Below are 12,554 nucleotides of genomic sequence, written 5' to 3'. Positions count from 1 at the left end.
CTCATCCTCCCAAGGACATCATCAGCCTACACTAGATAGCTTTGTTTGCTTTAGTTCCAAGGGCATGTCAAAACAGCAAGATCACCCGCCTCATTGGCCAATTCATTGCTGTTGGAGGAGCCTCTTTTTGCATGATTGAAGGGGAGCCATTTAAACAACTCATGCATGCCCAATATGTTGTTCCTGCATGAACAACTTTCAGCAGAAAGATTGTTCCAGCACTATACCATTCGTGCGTTGCAGTATTGAAGGAAAAAATGGCCAAAGCAGAGGGTCAGACAATTCATTTGACCACTGATTTGTGGACAGCTCCCAGCTGTCAGCACGCTTTCCTGTCTTTGACTGCACACTGGTGGCAGGCCACTGTGCCTGTTGGTGGTGGCACTAGTGTAAGAGGTCAAACTTCATCAGGAAGCAGGTCTGCAGCACAAGACCAGCACGGTTATCAAGGTTTCCTGCTCCACACAGATGTCTGTGATGATAAACACAGCTCTGCCAACATATTACGGGCAATTAGATTGATGGTTTGGAGAGCGGGCAGTCACCAATGTTTCTGTTGGGTTCATAGTGACAGACAGAGGTTCAAACATGGTGAAAGCGCTCCAAGATGGATCTTTTGTCAGTGTGACCTGTTCTGCACACATACTGCATTTAGTGGTTAAGGGTGCAGTCCCAGTGGAGAAAAACATCAAGATTGCGGGTGCCACACAGCTGCATCCAGCAAGGAAGCGTTTCCCTTACAAGGACCTGGGACTTAATGTGAGTCCACAGAAGGTTAAGCGTCCTGCTGATTGCAGCTTGTGTCCCTCTCCTGCACTTTTTTGATGGTGGTGGTGGTGGTGCTGCAGCCTCCATAGAAGGGCCAGGAACCTCCATGGGGTCGAACTGCCTGGAGCCATGGTTGGATGCTGCCATCGCCAGTGGGAACCAGAACCGTTAGGAGCGCAGAGTGAACAGGAAGGAAGTTATATGCTTGAATTTCGATACAACGCAATTCCATTGGCTGTTAGGGTAGACCGTTTGACATGAACAGAAATAAACAAGTATTGTATCATTGGATATGATCAAAAATATATATAATACCGTTCGATATGAAGATTCGACGAAGTAGCTAAACTGTACGATGCCGCGATCGTACATTTCCTGATGAAGGCTCTGCCCACAAGCTATAGTAGAATTCTAATGTTGTTTGACTAGTAATAACAATTAATAATTATAATTATTACTAGTCAAACAACATTAGAATTCTACTATAGCTTTTGGGCAGAGCCTTCGATCGGAAATGTACAATCGCAGCATTGTACAGTTTAGCTACTTTGTCGAATCTTCTTAGAACGTCCGACAGACACCATAAGCCTTCAATTGACAGATTCGACCTTAATTCGGATTTTTGTATGAATGCATTTTTTAACAAAACAAAATAAATAAAAACGAATTTTGGGAGTAACTAAATGAATGTATTTTTCGGACGAAGGAGGGGGGAGAAGGAGGGGGAGAGAAGGAGGGTCTGGTCACAGTGCTCACTTACTTGAATGGTCCCCGAGGGCTCTTAGTCAGTGACTTCTCTCAATGTGGCTGTCAGCTCCTTAATCTTCCCGCCCCCACATCCCCTTTACAGACACAGCAGCACACAGGCAGGGAGAGAGGGGCGGGAGAAGGGATGTGTGTGAAGCTCAGGCATACTGGAGGGGACAGAGCAGCGTGGGGATCCTCTTCTTCCAGGACAGCCACACCTCCCGAGCTGCTTGTTACTGCACACTGAGCCCAGGGATCGTCAGGAGGATGGAGCGGCTCAGCAGCCATCAAAGGAGGGAGAGGAGAGGAGCAGGTGGATATTGAACCAAGGGTTTTTCGGGGGGTACTCATTTCTGTGCCTCTTGAGCGCACCAGCTGACTCCCCCCCACAGCTGGGAGTTAGGAGCCAGTGCAGCGGGCGTCACCAACGGGTGTCGGGACTCATGTAGGAGGAGGAAAAGTGCAAAAGGGGAGGTACCAACTTAGGGCCCGGTGTCCTGAAGGACCGGGCCCCTCAGGGTGCTCAGGCCTCTTACACTTGTATGGGCTATACCCCCCTGATTGCGGCCCTGCTCTCCAGCACTCCTCCACTATTCTTTCCTCTGTCACAGCTGCTCTAAACTAACTAGTAAAAGAAAGTAATGAATGTCAGGGGGCTCACTGAAGGGTTGATTATCAATGGGCAGGGGTGGGGGAACCTTTAGTCAGACACTCAGGGCAAAATTACAGTATTTCTTTAAGATTTCATGAATAAGTTGTCCATATATAAGATGCCACTCTTTTCTTTCATAGCTGTTTCAGGAGTCTCGACGGATCTACAATGAATATCTGTCAAGTAGCTCGTTGTGTCCAGTCAATGTGGATCAGCAGGCCCTTATCACAGAGGAGATGCTGAGCAAACCGTCTCCTCATCTTTTCAAAGCGCAGCAGCAACAGGTGAATGCAATGTGCTTATAATTGTACCACAGTATTAGATCTAAGGGGCATTCATGTCAATGTGCACAAGCTGTATTTGCATCCTCATGAACTGATGTGCATCACTGTACATTCCATTCATTTTCTTTTAGTCCTCAGTCAAATCCAAGCTTCAGGGAATGTATATAACCTTTCAGTTCCAGTCACTTCCGCTCTGGCGAGATGATGTCACAAGCTCCAGCTTGACGCATTTCGTCACCAATCATGTGACTTCCTCAAGAGGAAAAATTCACAAATTGCAACTGATTATTGGATTATGTTTACAGATTTACTAATTAGTGTTGGGAGTCTTTTCACTATTCTTAATATTGTATTCTTATTTGTAATTAATTTTGGAGGTGTCATCATTATTCGTAAGTTGCAATTGTTAATGCATGATAACATATTTACTTTATATTGTTAATGGAGGGTTGGTGACTATTTATTCACAGGACATATTTTGTACTTACCACAGATGATATATGTGATTAGGATAAACCAATAAACCAAGGTTTCTACCATCACTTATTAAATGCTAGTTGGAATATCTAGGATTTATGTATGTTGGTTATCATTTTATTTTGGTTGTTACACACTGACTGGATATACTTACCATACTTATCATCCTTGGTGTATGTGATTGGGTAGACCGGTAGAGGTTTCCGCCATCATTCATCAGTTAGTGTTTGGTTAAGGTAGCGCAGCACATTTTAATTGTTTCAGTTAATTTTGGTGTGGGAACACATATCAATGCTTAGCAGCACCTGCACAATTTCAATACAATTTTCTTGCAAGAGAAATACTGTAGAAGCATGGTGGTGTTTGCTATCTCATTCTTATATAACCTTTCTTTTCTTATACAATGCAGACATTTACAGGTGTATTCATGGTATCAGTAACTCTGAACCACTTTTATCAAGTACTGGTGACTATGGACTCCTTAGACAATCAGAGTTGAGTGACCAATAGAAACTGAGTTCATGTAACAGAAAATGCTTGAAAACAAGACAGAGGCATTATCTAAGATGGTTCATCTGTTTAATCTGGCTGCAGGATAGTTGTGGCTGTGATTTGTTTCTCTCATGAAAATCTGTGCTGTAATTGTAGTATAGCAGCCATATTGTCAGGATTTACAGTAATTATATACTGTTCTACTATCTAAGTGCGTACTATTACACAGAACACAGAATAGTTCAGTTATACTTACCCTACTGTTATACAAATGTATATATGGTTTTATTGACTACAAATATTTTAAAATCTGACCTGTATCAGAATTCAATAAGATTTTCAATTTGCTTGATTTAGATATTCAATCTGATGAAGTTTGATAGCTATGCCCGCTTTGTGAAGTCTCCCCTGTACCAAGAGTGCATGTTATCAGAGGTAGAAGGACGTCCTTTGCCAACCATTAGCTCCTCATTCAATAATTTAACAGCAGGCTGCAGTGCTTTTGACCCTGGGGCAATAAAGGTGAGCAGAATGAATGGCATTTTTTCAGCAACAATCACTTGTTTGAATGTCATGATTTTAATTGTTGGAATTGTTAGATGGTGTTAGTTTGCATGTCTAGCAGTTCGATGAACAATGAAAATGTGCAAAGTGTCGTAGCCAAGAGCAATCAATTTTAACTTATGTAAAATAACTAAAATATGCTTCGTTGCTGTGGGTTTCAGCTCTTTTCATGTTCCCACCCCTATATTTGTGATAAGACACGTTTCACCACCTTTCTCTTATATTTAGAAAAAGAAGCTAAGAGCCGGGAAATCTTTGCCTCTTGATGTTGAGGCAACTGGCTCAGATGTGAGTGAGGGTTCCAAGCTCAGAAGATCATTCAAGAAGAAGGACAAGAGGGGAAATGTTAGAGGTAAAAAAAAATTGCATTTCATAAAATATTCAATGTTCTTTTCCTTTTCCAGTAAGTTGGGAGTTTAAATTATTCAACCAAACCCATGGTTCAAACCACCATGGAGAACTTTACCACTGTTGCAAAACATTCCTGTTTATGAGAACTTGATGTAAGATTATATAGGTTGTCATTACTGATCTCCATCTGAAAATGTTAGTTAACTGGTTGTAATGCTGATCTTCTAGTTTCAATGAAAAGTCACCTGGAAGTGTGCAGAGCATAAGATCTGACTTTACTTGCTGCATGCCTGTTCTAGGGATAGCGGCTGACAGCCAGATAGTTAAAATATTTAGACTGAGGTTAGCAATGGCAGCCCATGTTCTTATGTCAAGGCAAATTTATTTCAGAAACCTATATTTTGTAATGACTACAAGTATGCAGGCACATATCAGTACTGAGTCAGATCTTTAGACCTAATAGAGTCTGTAGCAGTAAGAATGCTACTTCCTTCACCTACCCTTCATCTATGTCACAGTGCGTGTTACACTCTGTATGACAAAGATTTTCAGCTTCACAGTTTTTACTCTTTATTTATAACAAGTTATTACAAATTCCACATATTCATAAGCCTTAATATACAACAGATCAAAACAAGAACCATAAATATACACTATACAATCTAATTGTCAAGTGCAGCATACATATTTACAATACACCCATATGTACTTGGCGCACCTGCTCAGCTCATGGCTCTTAAGAAAACAATAAATGACTATTACATTTCTACTTAACAACATTATGTATATGTCATTTGCGAGGATGATACACAAAGCCCCAAGCTTCAGAGTTTTGGCATGTGTTTGAATTGTTCACTTCAATTTCATATGTGCAGCTCCAGTTAAGTAGTCTTTGTCTGCTGTAAAGGAGCACTGTATTTATAGTGTATGGTAAGATTAGAAGGGTAATTCCACGCTATAGTCCAATTGGTTAATGAGTGTAGCTTCTGCCTCCACTTAAACAACTACCTAGATAGATGTCGAGGGTAAAGTAAGAATTGTAGTGGGTGTGGCGCTGCTTGTGTTGAATGTATTGGTGCAAGACAATAGTCAATAGTCAAAACAATTGTGTGGCCCATAGGGATGTAACACCCTGATAGGCCAAACCTTTTAGAATACATATGCAATTCATATACTAACCATTATTAAAGGTGCCATAAAATAGTGCAAAAATGCATTAAAGTGACTAGTGCTGTAATTCAAAAAGTATAGATCCAATAATAGTGATTTAATGGAAAGTGACATGTGCTTAATATAAATACTTAATGTGGTATTACAAAGGGATATTTTTTTTACTTTTTTTTTTTTTCAAAAACAGGGGTGCTTTATTTCACATTAACATTATACAGTATAAACATAAACAAGTTATATTGTATATTGTATTACATTGTATCGTCAATAGAATCAACACGGAAGTACCGTCATCAGGGGAAGTTCTCAAAGGACTCACATAGAGCAAGTGCACATAACAGCATAGATATATTAGATTATGGACATAACACGGAGCCGAAACTCCTTACCCAGACTAGAGGTCGACCGATATATATTTGGCTTTTTTTACTTAATCGGCATCAGCCGATTGTGCTGATAAAAAAAGATGATAATAACTTCAGCGGGAGTTACAAATGACTTCTGTAATAGAAGTCAATGCAAGTTTCCTGAGGTTATCTGTGGAGAGGATTCTCTCCTCCCTGGGCAGCCTGCCATGTCTGATAAGAAGATACATTGTATCTTTTCAAGTTCTTTTATCAATGAGCTGAACTCTGTGTGTAGGAGTTCTCAGTTTAACCATTTAAAGACTAAATCTTTTCTGACATTTGTTGCTTACAAGTAAAAATCCTGTATTTTCTGCTAGAAAATCACTTAGAACCCCCAAACATTATATATATATTTTTTTAGCAGAGACCCTAGGGAATAAAATAGCGGTTGTTGCAATATTTTATGTCACACGCAATTTTTAAAAAAAAAATTAATGAAATAAAAAAAAAAAAAAAATAAGCAGTAAAGTTAGCCCATTTTTTTTCGTCCAAAAGTTTTGGATTACCTGTTTTTGTGTATTTAATATTTAAGATATAGTTATTTTTTAAAAATCTAAATTATACATACAAGTGAACTGATTGGAGGTTTGCTTTGTTTAATAAATGTTTAAATGTAAAAAAATTTCTGTATCACTTATTACTTAAGGTTGCTTTCACACTGGAGCGGGCATGCGTTGACGGTAAAACGCTGTTAGTTTTAGCGGCGCTTTACCGTCATTTTAGCGGCGCTATTCGGCTGCTAGCGGGGCGCTTATAACCCAGCTAGCGGCCGAGGAAGGAGTTAAATACGCATGAAGTGCTGCTGCCGCTTTGCAGGCGCTTCGGCAGCGGTGCGCATTCATTTCAATGGACAGGAGTGGTGGAGGAGCGGTATACACCGCTCCAAAGATGCTGCTTGCAGGACTTTTTTTAACATCCTGCCATCGCATCGCCTCAGTGTGAAAGCACTCGGGATTTCACACTGAGACTGCAGGGGTTTTACAGGCACTTTACAGGCCCTATTTTTAGCCCAAAAGCGCCTGGAAAACGCCCCAGTGTGAAAGGGGTCTAACTGTTAGATTTTATGAGATGAAGGGGAAAAAAAAAAAAAAATCGGCCTAATATATCGGCCCCAAAAAATCGGCATCATATATCGGCCATCGGCCACCGCGATTTCTAAATATCGGCATCGGCCAGAGAAAAACCCATATCGGTCGACTTCTAACCCAGACTATCTGCCCCATTCTTGCCCCTTATGTTGACCAGATAATCAGAGGTCCATAGGGACCATACTTTTTCAAACTTTCATGGGTATCCCTAATTTATATGTCAGTTTGTACATAGGAAGGGCGACGTCCACCATAGCCTCCATGGAAGATAGTACAGGGGGAGATGGGGACAACCATTTCATCAAAACTTCTTTTTTCGCATAATAGAGGCGATATGCTATCAGTAACTTAGTACAATGGGACCTCTGGTTATCATCCATGATACCCAATAGTGCCAAAGATGGGGTGATTGGGAGTGCCAGCTGTAATTTCAAGTTTAACACCTCAAATACTTCCTCCCAAAACTTTGTAACATAGGAGCATTCCCAGAACATGTGGAGGTAGGAACCAGGACGTACTTTACACAGAGGGCATACAGGGTCTCTATCGGGAAAAATTCTATGCAGCCTAGCAGGAGTGTAATATACCTGATGTAGGAATTTTGTCTTGTATGAGCTTGTCTTTAGAAGAAATTACCAGTTTGGGACCCTGTTCTAAACAATCCTCCCAATCTTTGTCCAGGGATGGAATATCCTTCTGCCAATATTCAAACAATTTCTCCTCCTTAGGTGAAGCAAATGTAAGGAGAGCACTATACAGAGTGGAGAGTGGTTTTAGAGTAGAGTTTTAATTCCAAAGCGTGCCCACACATGCGGGTCAGGGATGGTACGCAGGTGAGGCAAGGTCGGGTTGCCCCAAAGAGGTTGAGCCGATGACAACTAGTTAGGTTGACTAAAATTTCATGTGGCAGTCCTCCACACCCTCCAAGTGGGATATGTCGGTGATGGGACACTGTTATAGGCTTTTTGTCCCCGATAGGCAAAATTCCTTGGATCCGACAGGGATCCCAGGAAGGACGCTTCCAAACATGTAGCTAAATTAGCTCTTGAACCCTGGAACCACCAATAAACCAACACCAACATCGCCGCCCAGAAATAGACCTGAAAATTGGGGAACGCTAGCCCTCCCAACCTGGTAGGAAGAGACAAGGTGGATAAGAGGCTAAGCGTGGGATAGTGCCATTCCAAAAGGAAGGAGCTTACACAGCACTCTATTATAAGAAAAAAGGACCTAGGGACCCAAAGTGGACAATTACGGAATATGAAGTTACATTTAGGAAGGAGCATTATTTTAACAAGGTTTATCCTACCTAACAAATTTAGGGGAAGATTGGACCAGGACGTAGATTTCTCCTTAAGCATAGATAAAAGGGGAAAAGGTGAAGGAGGCTATGATCATGAAAACCCACAGTGTCTCGAGTAACCTGTATCCTTAGATACCGAAATTCCTCTACCAAACCCAGCTGAGAAGGGGATCCCAGTCTTTTTTTTTTTTTATACATTTTTTATTTTCACAGAAACGGTGTTACAATTCCTTAAGAAAACAGCTCACAACCATGACATAACATCTATTATGAAACTTGCCAATCTCATGGCTAATAAGATTTACTGTTAAAAATACTGATATGCTGTATTCTCATTAAATTGTATAATGGTTCAGCAAAATTACATTGTAAATGATAGGAAGCCACAACATTTCTCCTTTTATTATATTTTCCTTAACCAAGTAGAGCCCTGGTTAACACCAAAGGATAGAAAGATAAGAAAGAAAACAAGAGAATAAGGGGAAAAAAAGCCCCAAACACAATTATCTATTCACTCCTTTATTTCCCATTAGGTAAGCTCTACGGGACAGGTTAGTGGACCAATTGCTGCTGAGAGGCTGGAAGGGTCTGTTCCATATAAATAAAATAAGGATTCCAGACTTTCCAATATTTCTCATCTTGCTCTTTCAGCGTCATAGTAAGATTTTCAATTTGTTGGATTTCTGTTATCCTGGCAAGCCAATGTGATCTAGTTGGAGGGGTAGTACTCTTCCACAACGCCGGGATACAAGCCTTCGCTGCGGTAAGGAGATGTTTTAAAAGTGAGTTTTTGTATTTTTTTTAATAGATAAAGGGATATCATGTAGTAAGAAAGCTGCCAGGTTTTCTAAAAGTGACATACCTGTAATTGCTTTAACAGTTTCAGCAACCATCGTCCAAAACTCTTTCAGCCTTGGACATTCCCAAAATATGTGTAACAGGGTGCACTCAGACTCCAGGCATTGCCAACAAACATTTGATACCTGTGGAAATATCCGATGCAGTACTGTCAGTGTTCTATACCATCTAGTGAGGATTTTATACCCTCCTTCTTGATAACTACTCGCCAATGATGCATTAAGAGCGAACAATAAAATCCTGTGCTTCTGAGCCTGAGAGAATATGACCCCCAGGTCCCTTACCCATGGTTGTAGGAAAGCAAATTTTTGTGGAGCTTCTACCCCAATCAGTGAAGCATAGAGATGTGACAGCGAATGTCTCAGCGGTTCCCCCATAATTGTTCAAACAAGGAAGGTGTGTGTATTCCATTTCCTATGTGCCCCTAAATATAAAGGGGTGCCTCTAATGACACACTTATGTGTTTCCCACGGGCAAAATGGAGTAACCTCTCCTGTCTGTCAGAAACCGTGAATCAGACCGAGACAGAAGTGCAGTTAAAATCACACTTGTTTATTAATAATAATAGTAAAAGGTAAACAGAGTAACGTAGTCAAATCATAGCTAGAGTTCTGTACCCAGAACAGATAGTTAGACAAGCCAGGACAGGACAGGCCAGGAAATCAGGAAACCTAAGAATCAGCATAGTGGAATAGCAAGCAGGATCAGGAACCAGAAGGGACGTCAGCCAAGCGAGTCTTCAACAGGTACACAGGAGAGAGTCTCTAGATGTGTTGACCAGGTGAAGGCAGAGAGGATCTGAACTGAGCAGCTTAAGTAGCCAGCAGGACTGACGAGCAGGATATCATTACCAGGTGAGTCACTGTGGAAAGATTAGAGCTGGTAATAACCCGACAGCTGAGCGGACTGCTCTGAGAAGGAAGGGCTGAGCCCAGCCCTGACACTGTCTCACTGTCTCACCCGTTTCTCGTAGTCCGGAGGAATGTCTCGTTATTTTTCCAGTACCAGTCACGAGACACTGGTTCTCCCAGTTCTATGACAGTCTTGCTGCCCTGTCATCGATAGGAAAAAGGATGGACTTGGACCAGTTGATCCTGATATCTGAAAAACAGCAGAAGGTGTCAAAAATCCGCAACTCTGCCAGGAGAGACGGGCCCGCATCATTAAGGTAAAGTAAAGCATCTTCTGCGTACAAGGACAGCTTCTCTTCTAACCCACCCTCAAGCCCAATACCTCAGACCACACCCTGATCACGTTGGCCAGGGGTTCCAGAGTCAGAGCAAAAAGAGCAGGGGTCAGTGGACACCCCTGCCTTGTACCCCTATAAAGGGGACTCAGAGAGACATTCATTGGTGCGGACCCGTGCCTTAGGTGCCCTTCACAACAGTTGGAGTCAATGCAGGAACTTTTGGCCAAACGAATATCTCTTCATGACTTCCCATAGGTAATTCCATTCAACCGAATCAAATGCCTTTTCGGCATCTAGGGAGGCGATAACCCTAGTGCCAGGGTTGTCATGTGTCATGGACAGATTCAGAAAGAGGCGGCGGACATTGATATCCGTTCCCTTGCCCGGCATGAACCCCGTCTGGTCCACATGGGTTAAGTCCTCTATCACCGAAGGGAGACAATTAGCCAGGACCTTCACGAAGATTTTTGCATTCACATTTAAGAGAGATATGGGTCGATATGACTCACACTCTAACAGATCCTTGCCAGGTTTATTAATGAGAACAATAACCGCCTCCTCCATGGAATCCGGCAGTGAGGCTAAAGTAGTAGGACTCGGTAAATAGGGCTGTGAGCTTTGGGCCCAATATCTCCTCAAATTGGGAATAGAATTCAGTCGGGAGACCGTCAGCACTGGGAGTCCCCCCCCCGTAACTTCCTAATTGCTAGCTGGACCTCCTCAAACAAAATATCTGCCCCAACCGCTCTCTATCTGCATCATTCAACGTGGGGAGAGGAACAGAGTCAAGGAAAGCTTGCAGATCATTTCACTCTGGCAAAAATTTTTTTCAGTTCCTGACCTCATACTACCATCAGACACGGGGTACCTCCATGGGCGCAGCGTGGGCACCGGCCTACGCATGCCTCCACCTGGGCCTTTGGGAGGAAGAGGACGTATATCCCTCGTCGATGTACCGTGACCACGTATTGACGTGGTTACGGTACATCGATGATGTATTAATGATCTGGAGGGGGAACTGTGAGGACCTACATCGGTTCATGAACGAGCTAAATACAAATGAACGAAATATACGGTTAACGTACACTTATGACCAGGAGGGACTATCCTTCCTGGACCTGCAGATTTCCTTGGAGAGGGGTCAACTTGGTACCTGTACATTCAGGAAAGAAACAGCAGCTAATACGCTGCTGCACGCAACAAGTCATCATCCCCACTGGCTTAAAAATGGGATACCAGTAGGGCAGTTCCTGCGAATAAAAAGGAACTGCAGTGATGTGGCTGATTATAGATGCGAAAGTGCTGACCTCTATGCGAGGTTCCGCGAACGCGGGTACTCGCATAGACAGATCAGGAGAGCTAGGAAAAAGGCTGCTATGAGGGATCGAGAAAGTTTGCTCTGCACTAAACTGACTATCAAGACGCCAGGAACACAAATTAGTGAGCCAGTGAGGGTCATCACAGCGTTTGGCTCCCAGTGGAAGAAGGTATATTCTATCCTTGAAAAACATTGGGGGATCTTGGTTAATGCCCCTGAAATTGCCAAGCTTGTAAGCGCATCACCAAAACTAGTAGCACGCCGAGCCCCTAGCTTCGGAGACATGCTGATTCAATCTGAATTTGTTAAGGAACCAAATCCTACTTGGCTATCAGAATATCCACGCTCAAAGGGCATGTTTCCGTGTAATGGTTGCCAGGTGTGCCCGTATGTGCATAGAACCTCTAGTTTTACTGATGCGCTCTGTGAGAATACTTTTGAAATACGAGATCTTATCAACTGCTCAACAACACGAGTGATATACGTAATAACTTGCCCTTGCCCCAAGATATATGTAGGTAAAACAAAAAGATCGTTAAAAATACGCATGGGTGAACACTTGCGTGAGATTAATTCTAAAGGAAAAATACCAGAAAAACCCCTGGCCAAACATTTTGCTCTATGTCACGGCAGCTCATCAGAGGGGCTCACTGTCAAAGGAATCTATGCTCTTAAGCTACCCACCAGACGAGGAGACTTTGACCGCATACTTCTCCAAAAGGAGAAGTGGTGGGTCTATAAATTAAAGTCCCTTGTGCCGGTGGGGTTGAACACTGAATTGAATTTACAAGCATTCCTAGAGATGTAAATGAGAGGAGTGGATTACTCACGTATGCATGCATGGACATGTGTGTGTATGTATATGCATGTGCATGTATGTGTATGT

The 12,554-nt window shown here is 42.3% G+C and overlaps 1 protein-coding gene across 2 annotated transcripts in view; it reads left to right on the top strand.

The window, feature by feature from the left end:
* Positions 1-12,554, top strand: part of RGS14 (regulator of G protein signaling 14) — a 160,597-nt gene that overhangs the window by 77,128 nt on the left and 70,915 nt on the right. For both annotated transcript variants that reach the window (XM_073620523.1, XM_073620524.1), the window contains 3 exons: positions 2,308-2,451; positions 3,778-3,942; positions 4,213-4,336. In XM_073620523.1, the coding sequence (XP_073476624.1) occupies positions 2,308-2,451; positions 3,778-3,942; positions 4,213-4,336 (433 nt within the window). The remainder of the gene's footprint in view (positions 1-2,307; positions 2,452-3,777; positions 3,943-4,212; positions 4,337-12,554) is intronic.

This window comes from Aquarana catesbeiana, linkage group LG03 (assembly GCF_042186555.1).
Source record: "Aquarana catesbeiana isolate 2022-GZ linkage group LG03, ASM4218655v1, whole genome shotgun sequence".
NCBI lineage: Eukaryota > Metazoa > Chordata > Amphibia > Anura > Ranidae > Aquarana > Aquarana catesbeiana.
This window is presented reverse-complemented; position numbering and strand designations above follow the sequence as displayed.